This window comes from Dermacentor silvarum, chromosome 6, assembly GCF_013339745.2.
Source record: "Dermacentor silvarum isolate Dsil-2018 chromosome 6, BIME_Dsil_1.4, whole genome shotgun sequence".
NCBI lineage: Eukaryota > Metazoa > Arthropoda > Arachnida > Ixodida > Ixodidae > Dermacentor > Dermacentor silvarum.
The window spans coordinates 114,246,934-114,268,789 of record NC_051159.1 but is presented as its reverse complement, the minus strand read 5'-3'; the positions used below and the strand labels follow the sequence as shown (position 1 = coordinate 114,268,789).

Here is a 21,856-nt window from a genome sequence, read left to right as displayed (position 1 = left end):
TTTTTTCGGGAATCTGCTATTTTTATACGTTCGTAGTGTTTACGCTGCACAAGAAACAGCGCTGGAATGGATGCCTTTATTGGACGCTTGCACGTGCCGGCCTGATTTTTTAATGTGCTTTCCGTAATCTTTAATTTCTGTGGCGATTTGTTTTTCATGTTTAGCTGAAGATTCTGCTGCCATGTAATAAAGAAAAAAAAAAAGAAAACAGCAGCGGTGGTTTCAGAGAAGCAGGCCCGTCTCGCGCCCCGGAGGCGCGGGCTCGATTCCCACCCAGACAGAAATGTACCAAACTTTTTTTTTTCAATGCCACTAATTTACATTGTTTACAGAAACCTCCTTGAGAAGTGTTACGTCAATCCAAGCATTTTTAAGTGTTCTTTAGTCTTTGCGGCGTCGAAAATTTTTTGTCACGGTGCAGTTTCGCAGAGGTCAACGCCAAGGACGCCGTCAACACAGACATCTAAAGCTTCCGCCTTAAAAAAAAGAAAAACAAAGAAAAAAAAAGATAGCTTAGAGGTTAGCGCATCCGGTTCCTCAGCTTTACGTTGTCACAAGGGCTTGAGTTCCGTGTGTAGTGGCGGAGGTGGGAGCAGATTTGTTTAAGCGAGTAGCCTTTTTTGGCTTTTCCGCCCGTTTCTGTGATAGACGGATGTTCACCGTCGATACAATGACGCCGATGCAAATGGCTTCACCCGTCAAGAGGAAGTATCGTTCCGGAGAGTTAGCATCAGTGCGGCTGCCACGCCGCGTCCATCCGCGCGCAGTGGAGACATCTCGACGCCTCTTCTAGATACCCGTACTGTCCTGCGCCAGTACGGGAGGCAGAGCTACAGCACTTACTATGGACGTGCCCTGGTCTGCAAATCAACTCGTCAACGTCCTCTGAGCCGTGTGGGTCTCCACCCTAATCGGCCGCCCGAGTTACACAAGTGGATCTTTGGCGCTCGTCATCGCTCCTTATTGATCTTTATGCAAGAGACACATCTTGACAATCATGTGTAACACTTCCTTTTGATGCCGTAAGACAAACTAACGCAATAAAAAAATGGCGCATGCTCCCGCACAGCGGAGTTGCAGGGTGCTCTCGTCATCGAATGCCAAATTTTTATAGCTTGGAAGCATCTGAAGGTTTACAGGTTACGGTGGAGCGCTCGGGAAGGACAGCCCTCCTCTTCTCCCTCTGGCCTCTCCCTCTGTGACGGCTGTGGGAGAGGGCTCCGGTGATGGAAAAGGAGGATGGAGCCTTCCACGCTGGCTCTCATGCCACTGGATACAACGCACATAGGACGAATCGGCTTATATGTATGGCCACCTATACTATCGCTACAAATGGGCTGGTTAACGAAGCTGTTCTCTGCGGGATTACGCAAAGAAAGAACAAATGCTACTTAAATATTCTCAATAACAGTATTCGTAATGTGTATTCGTAATGCTGAGGTGTAGTACAGGTGCCTTAACGACGACGACAGCGTGACAGAAAGGACAGACGGACGTAATAAATGCAGTTTTGACCTCTTAATTGCTGTCGTAGTAAAGGAGGATTGCTGAGGCCGTATTTATGTAAGAATTAGTATTTTGCTGGCATGCCATTTATTTCTTATCAGCCATCACAGCGCCTGTTCGATACTGACGATTACGAAGAGCTGCTTTCATGTCAGCCGATGACGACAGGCAGAAAGAATGAAAAAAAATGTGGTTGATCCCTCTTATATAGGAATCGGTATAGAACACGAAAGTGAAACGTGTCTTCACAGAAGTAGTGTAATGTTTATTGCACATTGATATATAATGTCTATTGGTGTTTTGTGGCTAAAGCGCCCTTAGGCGTTGATGCACCCACGCTGACGCCTGGTGGCACGTCTCCTCCATCGCGACTACCAACGTCGATGACCATGAGCAACCGTCGTGCATATGGAAGCTGCACTACGCTGCACACGCTAGCACAACGCGAAAGACGAAGCAAGTAACTGACACACTAATACAACGCGCAAGACAAAGCACGTAACTGAATCGTCACCGAGTCAAATCAGCGCGTACAGCGCGTCGTAATTGCAGCCTCCGCGATCAACTTCAGAAACATTTTCAGAGCTAATTGCGGAGGCCACGCTCCGCTGTGCTGAGTACGGTGAACGCCACCTAGGTGGCGTTGGTAGTGCTTCTTGATGCCAGCGTCCCTTCGAATGCTGGCATCGAGGCGTCGTAGTGCTGAGACCACCGAAGCGTTCACTGTCGGTGCGCGTTAGTGTCATAATGCAGTACTTCTCTTTTATTGCGATAGCAATTATATGGACACTCAAAAGCAGATTTCTGCCGTCGGCGTCGCCGTCGCCGTCGCCGTGAGGTTCCGTATGACGTCAATGGAGATGAAATCGTGACCGCGCGCCGCCGAACGCTGTATGTGCGAGTGAAAGGGCACGAGGGACGCGCTCTTTCACGGGGAGTGAACGCACGGCGGAGAACAAACGCGCGTTCCGCGCCGTGCTTGCTTAAGGGCTGCAGAAGTAGGCGTCTCTTTCCTCCTTTACAATCACCATATATGTGGAGCAAACGCGCCTTCTTCCGATGCGCGAGAGGCCGTGGGGGAGGGAAGGAAGGGGGAGGGAAGGGAGGCGACGTTTAGCTGCTGCACCAAGTGACTATTTATATCAGAGGCTCCGGCAACAGTCACCAACGCCGCACGCATTTTGAGCGAACGCGGGCAAAACGCCGACGGCGTCGACAACAGTTCTGCGCGTTGCCGGTGCTGCTGCATGTCCAAGTTTATACAGCTGATAAAGCTAATATCATTACTCCGTATAGCTCTCTACAAATTTGCTATCGCAATTGATGCTTCACCTTTCAGGTGAAACTGCGACAACTTTTCTGCTCGTAGGCGGCGGCACCGCCCCGAGCAGGAGCGCGGGTACACGGAGGAGTGTTAGATATATAAGGCGCGTCTGTGTAGCTCTCTGCAAATGCGTTTGTGGCGCAATGGGTTAAACGCTCGGCGATCTATCGTCGCGGACCGAGAGGTCGTGGGTTCGATTTCCAAATTTTGCATGTTTGTGGAACTTTTTCTTCTGGTTTCTTTCTTTGTATTATGTTCGTGTACATTGTAAGCTGACGTATTTCCGTGACGGAAATACGTCAGTGAAGTCTTGGTGGACCCCGGCATAAAACACTTTCGTGTTAAAATGAAAAGCATCCTAAAAAATGGCCTCTGGGCCCGTTTGTAAATGCGTATCTATCTCAGATGATTTAAGCATGGCCGGGATAATGTAATGAATTGTTTGCGATACTTTCCTTTTTGCACTTATGGTCACTGGTCTGAGCGGCTCTTCACCCAAGTTTTATCACTGCGATTAGTGATAAACGTGGGTTTGAACGGTGGATGACGATAAAAAATTTATAGACCCGAGCGAAATGAATCTTTGTATTGTATTGACCGGTTCATGTCTCTAGCAATATGATTAGGAGGATGTCGCCATTGGACAGATGGTCTCAAAATATAATAAGTCCAAACAGGTTAAACGACCAAAAACGCCTGCATGCGCTCTCGTGCCGATGGTGCCTATAAAAGCAAAGTTGGAGCAAAAATGTGTCGGGGCATGTGTAAGGTGCGTTAAAGTAGGTTATAAAGTACTCAAACAAACCAAGCTTTCAGCAACTTCTTCTTTATTTGTAAAGATCACATAACACCGTGCTCCGAAGTTCATAGAGTTAATGAGAAAATACTTTAAGCAATTTTCGCATATGTCGTGAGGCAGGCTAACATAATGATCACTACTAAAACATAATACAATTCTGTGCCGCTAACAGCACCGAACACGCGTTTCCGGCATCGATTACAATAGGAGCACATTTTAGCAGCGATTGCGAGTCTGTTACAGCATTGAAATATACTTCATCATATGGACCTGTTCGATTGTCTCTCTGTAAATTTGATGCAAAATAAAATATTTCCTTTACGCCACTTAATCTATGGCGATACTAGTAGTTACTGTGTGTTAGAACTGCTCTGCGAAATCAGAAACGTGACTGCCACCTTGTTAAATGCGCGCCGTCTGATTTCACTGGCGAGAAAGCTCACTAACCTGGATGTACATATATGTAAGTGGCTGCCAACAGAGCCGCGCACGTGAACGGTCTGTGTACAAGAGCATCAACTGGCTCGAAATAGTATTGCACAAAGGGTAACTACTTGGACGCACAGGGGCAACGATCAACATTAGTTGTCAACGGGGCATCGACAATCACAGGAAGGAAAAATGAGTTCGGTATTGAAACAACGTCAACAGTGCGCACATCTTGGATGAGAAAACTGTGGACAAGTGACAGACGAGGCATGTGAGATACAACAACGTCCAGATGTATACAGTGCATCAAGACCTTTCAGACACATGAACGCGCTTGTATGCGGGCATTGGTTATTCCTAATGCAGTATTTCGATAGAAAGCACACTACTGCGCTAAAAGGCTACGTTTTATTGGAAGAACTGCGCTAGTAGCTCCTCTTTTGTTTTGTGAATGAGCTAATACAAAGAGGCAGTGAAAACATAATGCACTTAGCGGTTGTTCATGTTCATGCCTAAACGCAAGAAGCACTGTGCTGCAGAGACCGTTACGTCAAATTAAAACCACAGGAAGCGTCCAGCTAGATGCTCTCCGCTTAGGCACAAATAGCACTGACGTTCGTGAAGCTTACGAAGCCCGCTGCCACGCTGCCTTACGAGTCAGCTGAAGTAACGCTCAGAGTTTAGACTATAGTACTCTGTGTTGCAGTGGAACACTAAGCAAAGTATGTCAGTCAAACCAGCTCTAGTGCCATTAAGGGGACTATAAGGGGAACACTGGATGAGTTTAAACTGATGAAGTATGCTTTCAGAACTTTGTTTCCGTTATGTTGCAGTAAGGGGTCGATTAGTAGAAGAAAAACTCAAGGTCAAACCTTCATTTTTTTTTATTTCCCGGCGAAACTACAGCGCCTGTGCGTCAGGTTGACGTCAAAAAGTGCTCTTTTGTATTTGGGGTGTGGTGGCACAAAAAAAAAAAGTTCTCGAAACTTGCTCAGTTTAATCTTTCGCTCGTTCGGAATATAATGTATTCCCTCTTTGCCGATAAACAATTACCTTGGCACCAGCAAGCGCTGTTAAATATCCATGACGTCATGGCGGGCTGGTGGGATAACTCCAAGGCGGCGTTGCCACTCGTCGTTCATGTTTAGCCTTTTAGAGCTTACCAAGGCCTTTTGGTATTGTTGAAGAGTAATTTACTAACACAGCTGAACTTATTTCTCTCTTTAGTGTCCCATTTAACAGCGGAAGTACAATTGAGTTCAACCGTCTGCACTCAGAGTGCGTTCTCTGCTTACTCTTTGAAAGTATGTTATCGCTCAAATTATCAGGAAGCTCATAACTTATCGGGAGTGCTCGGTGTGCCTAATTAAAAATTTGGTACAACGAGGACTTTATCTAGACAACTACTTGGTTTCTTTTGCTCCAGGCTGCATAAATATTAATTAGAAAGGCGTCCCTGGTGGTCATCTGTTAACAATGCAGCATCTCGAACATAACGGAGACAATTTGCATCAAGTGTTTCTCAGAGGGTTAAAGAAAACAACCCCAAGTTACACGTCACTAAACACTGGTATTTCAACATTCCACTCAACCTGACAAATGCCTTCACACATACGATGCAGGAACCGTGCAACTTGCTTGAGTAACGCTGCATGACATACACACTTGCATGCAATGCAATGATGCTATGAAGCTCTGGCAATGCCCTTCAATTGTGTAACATACTTGCGTGTATGTTTAACATATGAATAAGGGGGAAAATGAACGGTCAGAGAACTATTCACTGTTGCGTAACTTTCGAAGTTGTTTCCATTCGTTATTAACAAATACATTCGATGTCTGCGATATAAACTGCAACGCTAAGTTCTTTTTCTTTCTCTTGTTGTTTTGCACTGAGGGAAGATGTGTGCTTTATTTCTTAAAGGAGCTTTACGAAAAAAAGCACTTAGTTGCTAGTTTCTATCCTAGCTGCTTCGAAGTGTCCAAGGAATGGTGTGGGAAACAACAACTCGTAGGCAACGCCTAACGCCGGCGTACGTTGAATGCGTCTTATCCTGTCGTCCAAGAGATCCAAGTGATTAGATATTTCGAAGCCACGATTTCTAAAATTGTGATTGTACGGAATAGTTTCAGTGCTTCTGCTCACAATAGCCTGTTAGTCGTGAGGTCATCACGCTCAGCCTCAGCATGAAGACAGCGTAGGGTGCAGGGTTTGAGGGTGGGAGGTGCGCGATAAATATAACTTGCAAACCAGTTTGATGAACTGTGGTTGGTATTGCCATATTGCGAAATGATTAGAAAATTAAGTGCTAGTGGGCTAATGAACATTCTAAACTCGCTTCACAACCCTTAAGCAAAAATTGGTACCTTCAGTACCAATTGTTGAGATGTTAATGTATTCTAATGAGGAATTGAAAAAGAAAGAATGCGTTTATCTGTGAACGTTCCGGATACGGATGAATTCTTCGTTACCGCAAGTGTAAGTAATCTGCGTTTCGCTTTTCGAAATCTGCTGCGAAAAGAAAACAAATCCCTCCTTTCGGCTGTGTTCAGACGTAAGCCGTGGTACTGCAACCACTTTATCTTACATTAGATTGTGTACAAGAAAGATAACAAACGGAATGACGAAAGTAAGAAAATAACAAACATGAAAAGGAAAAGTGGGCACGCGAATAGGATTCTGGACTCTTAGTCCTCGTAAAAAGGTGCTTTCTGGTCAAACCGGGAAAATCTAACAGAAGAAAAATGCCTAGGGCTAGGTCGCTCATGTCAAAGCGTTGTATAATTTATTTGTTAATCAAACGTACAATGCACGCATCTCTCCAGCTTTATCTCCGCATCTCTCCACCCGCAAGCTTTATAATCCCAAGGATTATAAAGCTTGTGGGTGCACAGGTTAAGCCAACCAGGGTCACTTGTAAAAGGCAAGACCAAAAATTTGCGTAGGATCTTGGGATCCTTTCAAGAAAACTTTTCTTATATAGTAAGCCTCTCTATATAACCGATGTTTCCAAGCGCATTAGATGACATAAAAGTAGTCAGAAAGCGCTGAACTTACAACTGAATTTTATTTTCCTGAGCGCAGCTACAAATTGATTCTGTATAGCTCCAACAAGCCCAGTGCTCCACCTCGGGGAGCTCTCTGTAACGTTCGAATCGCGAAGGACAAGCTTCGCATAGCTACTTCATTTGCGACTTCATTTTTCGCTTTACAGTGGTGAGACTGACCGCAATGCTGGAAGAGATAGCTGGAGTGACAGCGCAACGACTAAACGTCAATGAGGACGACACCCACAAAACAGAAGTTGAATCAACAACTGCGCAAGGCGCTAGTTACTGAGTGCGACGGCGGCATATACCGGGGGTTTCTGCGAAGATTTGAAGCATCTTCAAATATTACGTGGGGCAGATAGCTCGATTCTAATCCTCCCGCGTGTAGTGCTTCCGTAGGCGGACATTATTAGCACCACAAATTCAAAATGCACCATCGACTAATTGATTAAAAGTCACTAATTAAGTTTTTAAAGTAATTACCGTATGGCGAACATTGCAAATATACAATATACGAATCGCAAGGCGGATTCTCTTGGAACTAATTCTCAGGAGGACCACCACTTTCGGAATAATAATTTCCGAACTTTGCGAAGAAATACAATGGCGGTGCAGTTACTTTCGTGCTACAATGTATAAAACAGTGTTTTCTTAGGAAATTAGGCGGAACGACAGTGCACTTTTACCGCACGTTTGATGGCGCATATCTCTAAAATGGTGTCATCCACACAATTATATTCAAGTCTCCCTGGCAACAATTTCTAAATTGTAATAGGTACCATCGGGTAATTAGTTAAAGCTTGGTTGGCAAATTTTTTTAATTAGCCGATTATGCATTTCAATTTCTCGTGCGAGTAATGCCCACCTATTCGAGCAAACCAGCTCGAGGACTAGAGTTGTTATATCTGCCACAGATAATTTAAAAAATTACTTATATTCTTCGCAGAAACACCTGGCATATGACCTTGCCTCGTCCATCAGGGTGTCGCCGAATAGGTAAAGTGGGCCAGTTTCCGTAGCCGGTGCCGTTACGACCTGTTCTGCAGAGCGTTCTTTGTCGTTACCGGCCCGGTGACTCTGATTCCAGCAATAACAGCGCTGCCTATACGTAGTCGTTATCCAGTTTCAGCTGACTTCACAGACTGCACAATAGACTTCACGCTATCAGGACGCCAGCGGGCCCGTTCCGCCTCAGCGTCGCTGCGGTTACTAAGCGAACAGTCTTTCTTTGGCACACACAACCGCTTGTAGACGTCAGCATCGCACGTGTTTCAGAGGGCGTGCCGCGCGCGAAGCTGTGCTGACACGGCTGCGACAGCCAGAGACAGGTGTTCCAAGTGTGCTGACCAGGAGAGCCACTGGTGCCTGCCCAGAGTGGGTGATGACGCGGCGTTGTTGTACTTGGAGCTGCCGTAGCGTGGGAAGTCAACCTCGGACTCGACGAGTCCTTCGTCCATGCGCGCCCAGGAACCGTTGTTGGGCTTAGGTTCGAGGCCGAGCGCATGGCACATGAAGTTGTAGTGGTCCACGTTGACCAAGGGTTTGATCACGTAGTCCCGCTTGATACCTGTTATGGTGAAAACGCGAACGTGCAAATGAGAAGAGTCCGTGACGCTCTCATTATAATACCACGTATTCTCGCTTATATATATATATATTTACGGCAAGGCTCGAATGATTCTGAAGTTCTTTTATGACGTGCCCACGAAGAGCTGAATCGGCATCAAGCAAAGAAAAAAAAAAAAACGGGCAATGCTTGCATTGTGTTAGTGCTGTAATATGCACACTAAATCTCGACTGTAATAAGAACACCCCTTGTTAATACAAATGCTGCATTCCTGAAGCCTTTACTCGGTGACGTTGGGCGTTCTTAGTGGGTGGAGCGTAAAGCTACGAGTGAGCGATTGCTTGCTCGCCACGATGTTTGCCTGGCTGGACACCTACAGATGCAGTCATTCCAAAGACAGGCCGACAACCTGCAGAGTGCTTCGGCCGTGATGCTTAAGCCTGGTCGTCACTACCAGAGCCCTCGTTTTTTTTTTTTTTTTCGTAGTACGGCTGAAATTCTGCACTTCATGTTCTTGAACCGCTGCCAGACTTCTCTGGAATGATCAGTTGAATATTCCATTGCTTTTATTTATTTATTTATTTATTTATTTATTTATTTATTTATTTATTTATTTATTTATTTATTTATTTATTTATTTAATTACACGTGGCTGGCGAGACAACGCTCGCCTCCACCATTTCGTATCTGCAGGGGAGTTCGGCCAGGACCCTTGCCCGACGGTTCTTCGAAATTGTCCCGAGCAACGAAGCAGCGGCACGTTACCTTCCTTGCTCATGGTGGCATTGCCTGATATCGGTCCACCGCGCTTCTCTGCCGGATCTTTGTTGCATTTACGTCGATAGCGAAGGCCGAACGCCCCTTCGAGAAAGAAGTGGCCGCGCCAAACGCAGGATGCCGGGACGACGGGTTAGGCGGTTAAACAGTTCGGCTCGTATGGCCCACAGATATAATCCCCGATTGTTATTCGAGTGTGGTGATCGCTGAAAAGTGTCGTTGCCGGAAATCCGCACTATTGATGGCTTTCCGCGCTTTTGGGTGTTTTTCTTCGAGCAGCTAGCAGCGGCAGCGGCAGCAGCAAGGCGCCGGTTGCTTCAAAGTTCGCTCCACATTGGTGGTATGCCGTGTGTGCACAACGGACGTGGCGAGGTAAGCACAAATTATAATTACGTTTTGAAAGCTTCCTCTTCGACGTCGGTGTGTGTGCGTTTTCGAGCTCGTCTTCGAGCTTTCATATTTAGGCCCGATGTGAATGGCAGCTATTGTGAAACCGCTTGGTGGTTTTCTTATAGCACTACGTAAAAAATACTATTAGTACGTTATCACAACCAGGGTGCCCAGTATATGCACTTCTGTCGAAATGTGTGTTGCATCTTCAGATGCACGATTTCACGACGTTCACCTCGCCGCCTGTTGTAAGGAATACGGTTGTCACACGTGAAGCTAGAGGCGATTAACCAGACCAGAGCCTCGGAATTGTATGCTCTCCGCAGTTCTGAAACGTACCATTCTTGCAAATCTACGCGCGCAGTGTGGTTGTTTTGAACATTTCGTTAGCTGTAAATAGCTAAAAGCGTCGACTTTCAAAAACACAAGACCCGTATTTGGAACGCACGTGGCATCCTTGTGCTAAAGCCTTTAATTTAACTTTTCAGAGAAAGCTAAACATGAATTATGTCAGAAGTCAAGTCATTGGCACATCACGTTATTCAGTTCTCTTGCGACATGGAAATGCACACACCGCTTTCTTTCTTAACTTTGCGTCCGCTTGAATGACAACACGCCAAAGACAAGTGACTTTTCCACAGCTATACACCAAACCGGTAAGCTGAGAAGGAGCGAGCAAGACATTTGACACGAATTTCTCTTCTTTTCTCTTCTTGCAGAAAGCTTAGAGTTTTCTGCTAGATATAGCAGAGGAAACTCGGGCTCCGTGATTATTCAGCTGCCATAAGAATGATTGGCAGTGTGCATGCATTTGTCTTTGTACCTGTGGCTTTAGACGTCCTTGTCGCGTTGTTTATCACGGTTTACTTAAGTTTCAAGCGATCGTATCGTTCTAAAGCCATAAAGGCATGTGTAGTCTTCGTAATTACTGTGTTCTACGATGCATAGCGAAAAACGACCTGCTACAATACCGCCTGCCGCCAGCCACCTCCTCCGGTCAAGTGGGTGAACCCCCGATAACAAGCCCCGGCTGCGCCACTGTCTCCACATATGAATACTCATTGGGAATTTATTTGCTTTTAAGACGCACTGTATATTTTGCTGAAAACGGCCAACTTCACAAAGTCGTCCTTTTGACTTCAAACGACCACAAAGTCGTTTGAAGCCAAAGGGACGATGTTTAGGCAAACCCATGTACTACGAAATATTCCCACGCTGACTGAATTGCCACACTCGCAGTTTCGGCAGAAACAAACTCTACACTTCCACATAGTTTTTTTGTAGAAATCTTAATGACGGAAATAATGTAATGCAGTTGTCACTCGCTTTATTATGCGGCCGATGCATTGATTTGTTAGGAAGTTGCCTGTGAAGCCACGGATTGTAGACTTCTAGCAGTCCTAATAAATAAGCCTGTACATACCTGGACCCTGAGCGTAGAAAATGGTCCTCATCTCGGGAAGTTCGGGGTCGTATCCGTGGTAGCCAAAGAAGCGCTTCTTGTGGTTCACTTTTGTCTTGGTGCTATCGCTGAGCTGCAAATGAAAATGAAAAAAAAAAAAAAAAACACTGGCTGTTCAGATATGTGGGCTTTCGCATACTATATGATGTCTGCACGTCGTCCTGTCTACCTGGCGTGGTCAACACATCAGCTATAGTAAACGCTAACCACAGTGCCGGCTATTTATGACGTGATTGTAAGGCGACCAAATGTGCCGCCGCACTCTGCTTGACAGAGCCGATGGTTAAAGCCACTGAAATTCTGTCCCAATAAAGCTGAATGATCACGAGACATGCTACGGAGGACAAACAATATACCATGAGAAATCAGAATACGAACTCACAGGCGAGGCTGGGTTGTTATCAAATAAGCAGTTCGTATACTCAGCTTTGACCGTGAGAACATAAATAACGAAGAACTTTTATTTGTATTGATTCATACACACGGCCTAAGCTGAGAGAGCATAAGGTCAAACAAGCAGGTAAACGAGAGTACGTTCTATTGGGGCTATTGATATTACACTTAGCATAGAGCACCTCAATATTAGAGGTATATTACAACTTGGGACAAATGATTCAAAGTTACGCAAGCAGTTTGACACTAAAGATAGACTGTTTTAAATACTTTTTTCGGTGTATTTATTTTAAGATAATTTGGTATATTCATTAGTGAAAACGGCTGACCAATTACAAGCAGCCTGATTAACAAAAATATTTGTGCATTCGGCCCTCCAAAGTTTCGAATCTTTATTTGAGGAATAAAACTAACAAAACAAAAGAAATGACAAGATTATTCTCGGTAAATCACCAGCAGATGAGACCACCTCCCAGTGCAGAAATTGTCAGTTTATTGGTGCCACCAGGCAGCTGCTAAAAACTTGTCTTCGCAATCGTCTGGAAAATGGCATCTGAATAGTTGCTATTGTGCAACGCTCTTAACTGTAAAGCGAGAAAGACGCCAACGGGAATCTGACAAGGAAATTGCGAGGAAATCTTTTCGAAATGTTCACAGGCCTTTCAGGTTCCCTTGGTGCTTTGCGTGAACCCATGGTTCCTTTGAGAACTGTAAACTCGTCTGCTCACCGGCAAAATGAAGTACTTCGGCGTGGTCATCAGGAACATGGGCAGCACCCTCGGGCTGTGCTTGATGTGGTATCTGGCTGGAATCTCGTCCTTAGTGTAGACCTGCAGGCCTTCTACGCGAGCATCGATCAGGGCACGGTGCAGCTGGCCAGACGGAGCGGAACAAAGAAATAGAGAGTGAAAAATGAGCAATGGAGGGTGTCCAACTTCAAGAGGCCGCAAGAGAGTAGCGGTGGGTTCACTGCCACTCGTAGCCGATATCGAACACTGGCGCACAGCCGTCACGCGGGTACGCAACTTCTTGAAACAAAGTGATCCTGTAAAGGCTGCCTGTTTGATAAACTCTTGCGAACGGCATATGGCCAACATTTGATATACCAGAGTATGGCGCTAGGATGAATAGTCATGATTATTTGTTCTCTTGGTTTTTTTTACGTATATAGCTACAACGTTATGGCAGACTGTGACCACAGTTGGCTCTATCTGGCCACTTGCTTGTATCGCTTTTCCGTCGAACTTTATCCGCAGTTAATGCAGGAGCATGTAGAAATGTTGCAAGGCGTGAGCCCCGAAGCCCTGATTTCATTCTTGTTTCAACTCAAATTGCACAGCTTTCATTCAAGCGTGCAAAGAATTTCGGTGGTATTGGTCTAAACTATGTGCATGAGTTCTATTACTCCTATGTGATACACGAATGTCGTCCTAGATTTTAATCTCCAGTTAAGCTCAGAGCCCTTTCCACGAAAGAAGTCTCTGTCTTTCCTTCATTTTTTTCTTCGTTTCCATCAGATTCATAATCAAAAGAAAACCATAACAAAACATAGAACGAAGAACATTGAGCATGCCAGACGAGCAAGTATAAAAAGCGTGTTCCCCGCATCTGAAGTTGTGAGAGTTCAGATCTTCACGCACTAGGTTTTGCGTTATAAGCGTGTAAAATGAATTAACTCCGACCTACCGGCCGGAACATGTCTTTCCTCGGAAGCACCATGGAATGAGATCCGAAGTTCAGCATGTACTTGATGTAAGGCGAGTATTTGTCCAGCATGATGTCGGTGGTGGACTCGGGACCGGTGTTGGCGATACCGTGGTCCGATACAATCATCAGCGTCACCTGCGTAGCCGGCATTGGCACGAATCGGAGGTGTTAAACAGGGCCATAAAATGGCAATATCGAATGTACTTCGTCGTGCCATCTGATGACAGAATTAAAGATATTTCAGGTCATTGAGAAGTACCAATCTACATCAGCCTAAAATTGGTTATGTGTAAAGCAACGCGCAAACTTTCATTTTGCATGCACACATTTAATTTTCGGAGACAGACTCACCTTAATGACTTCCACCAGTAATATTTTACCTAAGGTTATCTGGCTTACCTCTTTTGTTCGCTCCAGATACATTTGGCTAAATTTAGGTATGTTGCATTTGCGATATCAGGCAATAAAATTGGACTTGGAACCTCCAGCAGTTACTGATCATATACGTCACAAAAGCACCCCCTCTCATGTCCCATATCGAACAAAACACCACATTGAAACCTGCTTTATTGGGATCATACCCAGCTTTTGTGAAAAACGTGGGGCCGCTTCTTCTGTCAAAGGAGAAAGACAGAGAAAAGTTGTCTGGTTGGGGTATTCAAAGGTACTCATATCACAGACCACGCCGAAGCGCATATTCCATAAGCGCTAATCATTAGGCCATTGCCTGAGTCCGGAAGGATTCGACGTACGCGCGGTGCGACGCCTGCATGGCATTGGCAAAGGAACATTGTGAACATCCTTCTAACGAATGTACTGAATCAATGTCAAAAGAGCGACATGAATTTTATTTAGCCTGGTTAATTATTCCTTCAAGACTTGATTCGCATTTATTCGCAAAAAAATCGCATTTATATACAAAAAAAGTGAATACTAAAGCTTTCCTTATCTCAATTTGTGTATTAACTGATATACTGGTGCATTAGTATGACGTCACGAAATTCAAAGCATTTTAGCATATTTTGGCCATTTTTGTTCACGAGTGGTTCTCAGGACTCGCTATAGGTTGATTCTGAAATTCGATGTAATTCCTTGTTTATTGATGAACTGTTACCTAGTTCCGAGCAGATGCTGTCGAAATCTCATGACATCACGGGGAAATAGAACGGAAACTTTAAACCTATCTTCTGTTTTACCGTTTTTTACGGCTTGCCACGACTACGCTCCTGGTATAAGACTGACGTATTTAGTATTCATGAAGTGTAATTCAGCGATATAGTCAAACATAACGTTCGTTTCTTTAGTGTCCACTTATTAAACGTGCGCGAGGTGTCATCGCCCACTGTGGACAGATTTTCTGTCGGGAAGTAAGATAGGTAGGGTAGGGTTACTCGGTTTAATATTAATGCACTACATGTCGCCAGTTACTATATCGATCGTGTCGCGTTGCTCTGGAGAGCTGCCGCTTCACTCCCTTTGCTTCCATTCTTGCCGCCGCCATTGCTTAACGTTTGGCTCACCATTGTGCTAGTTCCTAATGGTCTTAGCGCACCTCAAGCCGCAATCATCTTGACTAAAAGAAAATTATTATTATTACTATTTACAAGTACCTTACAGACCTCTCAGAGGCATTGTATAAGGGGGGCGATACAAAGTAGGAACAAAGTAAGAACAAATTGGGTTAACATCAAAGCCAGTAAGAACAATGCAGAACAAAATGAACAACAGCAGCAAAAAAAAAAAAAAATCCAGTTCTCACTCTCACACATGATCAGGGTCGTTTCCCGGGAGCTACTGCAGAAAAGACCAACGACGAAAACCTAAGGAGGCAACTTGCAGTGACGCCACGAGTGTAGCGTGATTGTCCTAGCTGTTGTAGCTATGGATAAGAAAACATTTAGTGAAAGCCTTGGGATTAATCTCATGTTCCATGTTCCTCTGGACACGTAATCTAGTGCTTTAGCTAACTATTCGGCACACCACCGACGGTGGTCCGCATTTTTTTTTTCTTCAACGTAACACTATTCGACAGCGATTCCACGTAATGTGTGTATGCTAGAGCACTGCACGGGCTCGGGCTTACCCGAAAGCCCGGGCCCGGCCCGGCCCGTGGACCGGGTCGGACCGGGTAGGGCAGTTTTTTCACGGGCTCGAGCCGGGCTCGGGCACGGCATGGGTTTTTTGACCCGGGCCTGGGCCGGGCCATTTAACGTGCAGCGCGTTATCCTCACGCGTCTCGACTCTGAAAAACCTCTTGCCCCGGCGCTGCTGGAAGCTAGCAGTGCTACTCCTGTGTACTTCCCTTTTCTTCTTCTGTCGTATTTTGTGCTGTTTGAACAGAATGTAAAAGTCCAGAAAGACCTAAGTCGCCTCAAACCAAAGGATGCCATTGTATTCCTTACCTAAATCAATGTAATTAATGCTTTCAGCACGGTGTAAGCGCGTTCGCGACTTGCTGATTCGTCAAAGGCGAATTGGTAAAACGATGACTGGTAACATAAGATAATTCGTCACGCGGCTGAAATATGGCACTGCGTCCATCCATGATTGCACGCATGTTCTCAACTATCCGCCTAGCAGCAGCGCATTACGCTGCACCACGGAGGAACGAGAAGCTTTCTTTCTCCATTTACTCCATCCATGCGCTGCGCTCACGACCGGTCGTGGCGGCGCTTCGGCTATAGTGTACTAGAATACGGTTTAGTGGGGCAAGCGGCTGAGGCGGCGCATGCTTTGCAGTGAGGCGTCCGACGTGGAAAAATACTGTGGCGGCGTGGCGATAGAAGTCATCTTCATCTTTCTGGGGTTTTACATGCCAAAACCAGTTCTGATTATGAGGCATGCCGTAGTGGAGGGCTCCGGATTAATTTTGACTACCTGGTGTTCTTTAACGTGCACTACAACGCAAGCACACGGGCGTTTGTTTTTGCATTTCGCCTCCATCGAAATGCGGCCGCCGCGGCCGGGATACGATCCCGCGATCTCGTACTCAGCAGCGCAACGCATTAGCTGACTGAGCCACCGCGGCGTGTGGTGGTAGAAGTCGATTGGGCCGCATCAAAGTCGCGCCGTTAGAAACGGCTGGCGATACTGCTCGGCAGGGTCATTCGTACTATTTTGCGCGCTGGTATTTGCGTTCAGACCGCTAAAGTGGTGTTCATAATTGCATATGACATGTATTTATGCCTTAAGAATAAATTCCTTTCATTCTCTTTATTTTATTTTTTTAATGCCACTCGGTGGTCTTTTTCGGTCTCGGCCCGGGTTTGGGCTGGTTTCGAGTCAGGCTCGGGCCGGGCTCGGGCCTAAGGTAAAGGGGTGGCGGGCCGGGCCGGGTGGGTAACGTAGAATATTTCCGGGCCCGGGCCGGGCCCGGGTCTCGCCATAAAACTTTTGGTCGGGCTCGGACGGGCAGCCCGATGTAAAATCGGGCCCGGGCCGGGCCCAGGCTGAAAAAATCGGCTCGTGCAGTGCTCTAGTGTATGCTGATATATTTCCACTTTGGGTGAAGAATATTCTTTCGCGATGAAAAAAGTAAGTGCACTTTCGCGGCCCGAAGTACGCGGCGACATTTTGTGGATTTGTGACGTTTATTTTTGTGATAGGAAAAGACCAGTCATTCAGAGAAAACCAGGACAAGAAAGCAAAAGCAGGGACGTTAGCCAGTCGCACTTTCGGTTTGCTACCCTACCCTGGGAGAAAGAGATCAAAAAAGAGAAAGAAGAGGAAAGAAAGAACACTAGTAAAGCACACACTGGTATGCGGCCACCACGTCTATAAACGTTCGCGAAGGCCTGTCCACTCAACACCGTTTTCAAAAGTGAAGGTCTTTGTACCGTGGTCATGGGCGTCGCTGCCGCAGAAAGCAACAAGGCTGTTGCTATAGTCCAGTCATTCACTAATCGCGCTGCAGACGCCATGGCCAGACATCTAATACGGGAACTCTTGCTCAGGACCAGAACAACGTTGAATCTCTAATAAACACCTGTACGCTTTTTGCCTGCCCGGGTGCTCACGATTAACGTTGTTACAAAACGTTCACATTTAGAGCTTTAAAGAGAACACGTTTGCAGCACGTTGTATCAAGTGATAAGCTGACCTTTTCGGTAAGGTTCAGAGCTTCCAACTGATCGATGAGATAGTTCAAATGGTGGTCGAATTCTGCTAGCGCTTTGTGCCGCTCCTTGCTCTCTGGACCACGGTGCCGACCTGTAAAAGCAAGAAAGAGTCTAGTAATTTCAGCGCATATCTCGTCATATGCTCGAGCGTGTGTCAACTGTTAGATAAAAAACACTGGCGGATATACACGTTTAGAGAGCGGAGAACGCTCAGTTTGCAGCAGCAAGCCTACCAAAATATGGGAGAGAAACTTGTGGTAACTACAGAAGTTTTGGTCGTATTACAGGGAACCTTTACTGTCGTAACGTCGGAAATGTTTGTTGCAGGAAGAGAAATTTCTTTAGCGCAGCGTGAAATCCTGTGCTCAGCACGAGCTCGTTCTTTCCTAAGGACTTTGATTTTAGACGTGAGTCTGACGTTTTGGTGTTAGGACAGCCTAGCTCCCTCGTGTCAAGAGAAATCGTGGTCGTCGCTGTAACAACTTAAGGCCACGGCAGAAGTTTGTGTCTGAATTACGAAATCCTGCATTCGTAATTCAGTACATAAGCATGAAATACTTGTGCTTTGCATCAACAAATTCTATCACGCCAGAGTCCTTCCTGGAAGGACTCTGATCACGCTCACTGTGTCCATTGCTGTATCGAATTACCGAGGTCATTGTCTAAGTGAGAACACATCTTCCATCTCCAGTAACTCTCATCGACGTCGTTTTTGCTACTCTTGTGTTCGCTAACGAAAGAAATATCGACTTCAGTATTCAGCTTTCACAAACAGGAATGACTTCTACGCATCTAGAAACGAGATTTCTGTTCGACTATCGGTTCCATTAGTTGATTTATTTCGCTTTTCTTTGCCTTGGCCTGATGGTTGACGCAACTGTGGCGCATGCTGCTTTGTGAGAACTTGAATGACCGGCGAAATCGGTGAGACTCTGCGAGGACCTGACCGACGCCTGCTTCACGCCACTCGTATGCATTTCAAGGTGAAAAAATTAAAGTTTTGGCATCAATTAAAATTTGTAACTGGTTAGTAATAATTATTCGATGAGTTCATTAATTAAATGGCTAAATTAATCTTAGCGTGTAATGCGAGGAAAACTCCGAACTGATCGTTTTGAACTACATCTTAGCATCTGGTCATCCGCACTGTGATGTTGAAAATGGCAAATTTGAAATTGCGAAGTAAGCGCAGTAGTCACGTGCTGATCTTACATTGCCATCCATATTTGCAGTTCTGCTTTTTATGCTTTCTGAGCGTGCTGCCAACGCAAAATTTTATATGTAGCTCTATACAGATTCCACAGAACGTGCCTCATTTGCAGAGGCATCTATCTGCCCTTGGATAGTAGTAAACACATTTATAGACTTTCTTAGCTAGTTTCTTGAGTTGCTTCACTGAATTAGCTAAATCTGAAAATAAATCGGCAGGTTAACCTTTAAAACTATTTAGTGAACTTATTTGTGACTAAAACGTACTCGATCAGTCACACAACCGTATTTTTGAAACTTCGTGAAGTAAATTTGATTTATTTTTATATTAAAACAGTAGTACTGGAGCACGGACACGCTGAGGCAAATGAGCCAATATTAAAGATGATCATCAGGCTAATTATATATAAAATTTGTCAAAACTAATAAACTTACTCGCGACTTAGAGTTAGTCGATCAATCGCACAGCCATTCTCGTTTTAATAATGAAACACGGAATTTGTGTGCGTACCGAAGTACGCGACTGCGCCGTACTGGAGCATGGCCAGGCTGAGCTCGTCGGTGTCGAAAACTTCGAGCACCTCGTCCAGCTTGTTCCGGAAGTCGTGGTCCAGGGAGCGCCAGCCCGGCACGGAACGCTGGGGCATGCAGATGGCCGGTCGCGTCTCGTTCAACGCAACCTCGCAGCCCGGCCACCTGCGGCAGTAAACGTTGTACACAACGAGGCGCGCGTTTCGCGGTTCTGTACAGCAAACGCCGGATAGAAGGTATTTCAGACGTGACCTCCGAGATCACAGCGGCAAATGTGCGCCTGTTCAATCTCGGAGGCCACGTTGTAGACGAGCTGCGGAGCATGACGTCAGGGAGATGTGGTGGCGCTGCAGTCTCATTCCACGTAAAGCCCCTCGATAATTCTAAAGTACCGCCACTCTTTGTACTCTGCCGCCGGCACGCGACCTCCTCGTCTCCTCCTCGCCCCTCGCGAGTCCCCTCCGCGGCAGACGGTCTTGCGCCCGCTTTCCTGCACGATGACTGGTCTCCCTGCCGTTGCCCTTGGAAACGAGTGGAGCTTGCGTTTTGCTTGTGTTTTGCTTTTTCGTTCGCGCCATTTTGCGCCTTAACTCGGTTGGCTCGGCGTATAGAGAACGCCGCACGCTAACACTGCACGCTGTTTCCGTGCACTGTCTGCTAGCGCTATGCCATGCTGCTGCGCAATGACTGCAGCAAGAAGCGTGATGATCGTTATGCAGTTTTTACGATAAAGCACGGAAAGAGTGATTGCTTGCGCAAGAAGCAATGGCTGCACAACATTGACCGAAAGAGCTTTGCTCCGACAAGGAACAGTATTGTTTGCGAGGTAAGGCGCCTGTCTTATTGCTCATATCAAAGCATCCGCTAATGCTGCATTTTTCAAATCTTCCGGCCTGCTCATTAGCGTTTTTGTGGAGGCAATTTGTACGTTGCATAAAAATGGCGTTCTCCTCAGAATGCTGAATATTCTGCTGGGACGCATCACCTCGCACGTCGTCAACTGTTATTCAATCGGAAATGCAGCCTTATAGATTCTGTTTTAAACTGAACAAATATACCCGAAGATACAGCCTCTCGATCGCACTTTTCGTGATTGTTAGAATCCGTTGCCTGTTTTACTGAAAATCGGAATAGCAGCTTGTAGATGAGCTATTTACAGCTTCGATGTGTGTGTCAGTCACTTAAATACAATGAATGCAGGGCCTGAAAAAATTAGTGGGAAGTATACCCGTGGTATTGCAGGTGATGAGCGCCAGCTAGTCCACATTTTAAGGCGAGACCCTTAGTTTGATATGTTTCAAGGTGAGCGTTTGAGGTACAGAAAGTAACGTGACCTAATGAAGGCCAGAAGCGAGCCAAATCATGTCCAGCCGTGTATAATAGATTATTAATGATTAGCAAAGTAAGTTCACGACTGATTAATGATTGGATTAAGGTGGTTTCAGGTCAAATAAGGAAGATTAGGTTGGTTTAGGATGGATCAAGATGTAGGATTAAGGTCGATTAAGGAGGATTAGGGTGCATTCAGGTGGATTCAGGTCTATTAAGGAGGATTAGAGTGGATTAAAGTCGAATAAGGTGCGCAAAGGTGGATTAGTGTGGAGTGAGGTGAAATACAGTAGATTTTGCAAAACTCGCATTCGCGTCTCTTAGGCGATAGCTAAGGACACCTGGTAATCTTTTTCAGTTCTTGAATTTGCTTTGAACTGGGCTGGCCATGCATACGTGAGTGGGTGACGATTACTATTTGGTTTTCTCACGGATGCAGGAAATGTGCAGGAGGTGATCGCACACCCTTGCTGTTGACTTCTAGGCGGAGGCCGGGAATCTTCGCTTTAATAGCGAATGCGTTACAATCACCTTTCTTTGGTTTTGTTCTGTTGGTAAAATTTTTCCATTCATGCAACACGATCCGATGTCATTGTATCAATGCGCTTTGATTACGAAGGTTGAGCAATAAATAATGATTATGGTTATGATGTAGCAATGCAGGGAATGTTATCTAGGCAATAATGTCTAGCACTGCAGCGCATTAGCCACTTGTACTTGTATAAAGGACGTTTTATTCATCCTGCCTGAGTGATTAACTCTTCGAAAAATGTTCTAGCTACATTTCACTGAAGACCATTTTGAGCCGTGCATATTACAAGAACTTGGAAAAACGTTTAAGCCCAACGCAGTCCCCACAATTTTCTCCCACCGACCTGTCGTGAAGCACAGGAAGCCCCCTCGACAGCGGCATGAACCTCGAACTGACAGTAGTAAGTTATTGCTGCAGCTGGATCCTTGTCCCGCCTCTAATAATTTCAGCAATAATCATGTCGGTCGCTTAACGACGCAGCCAACGACACTATGACCCTTTATGCAGAGCCTGTCGCCACCGCATCCTTGCCCGCAATCTACAATGCATTGGCAATAGGGCCCCGGCCTCGCTAATCAAAATCACAATTTTAACTATCCTACTACATACATAATTTAATGGTATGTCGATGTGAACTATCAAAATGCCTTTTCCAGAGGCGTTTGTTTTGCCTAAATATATAGAATGCCTTCTCCCATAGGTATACCGAGTATTTTTTAAGCTTTATTGACA

At 45.6% G+C, this 21,856-nt stretch overlaps 1 protein-coding gene across 1 annotated transcript in view; it reads right to left on the bottom strand.

Moving 5' to 3' along the window:
* Positions 1-3,640: 3,640 nt before the first annotated feature.
* Positions 3,641-21,856, bottom strand: part of LOC119455863 (glycerophosphocholine choline phosphodiesterase ENPP6) — an 84,286-nt gene continuing 66,070 nt past the window's right edge. The window contains exons 3-8 of the mRNA XM_037717378.2: positions 19,244-19,428; positions 17,505-17,614; positions 13,385-13,540; positions 12,427-12,570; positions 11,267-11,378; positions 3,641-8,676 (exon numbers count right to left, since the gene is read on the bottom strand). Of these exons, the coding sequence (XP_037573306.1) occupies positions 8,381-8,676; positions 11,267-11,378; positions 12,427-12,570; positions 13,385-13,540; positions 17,505-17,614; positions 19,244-19,428 (1,003 nt within the window). The 3' untranslated portion in view covers positions 3,641-8,380. The remainder of the gene's footprint in view (positions 8,677-11,266; positions 11,379-12,426; positions 12,571-13,384; positions 13,541-17,504; positions 17,615-19,243; positions 19,429-21,856) is intronic.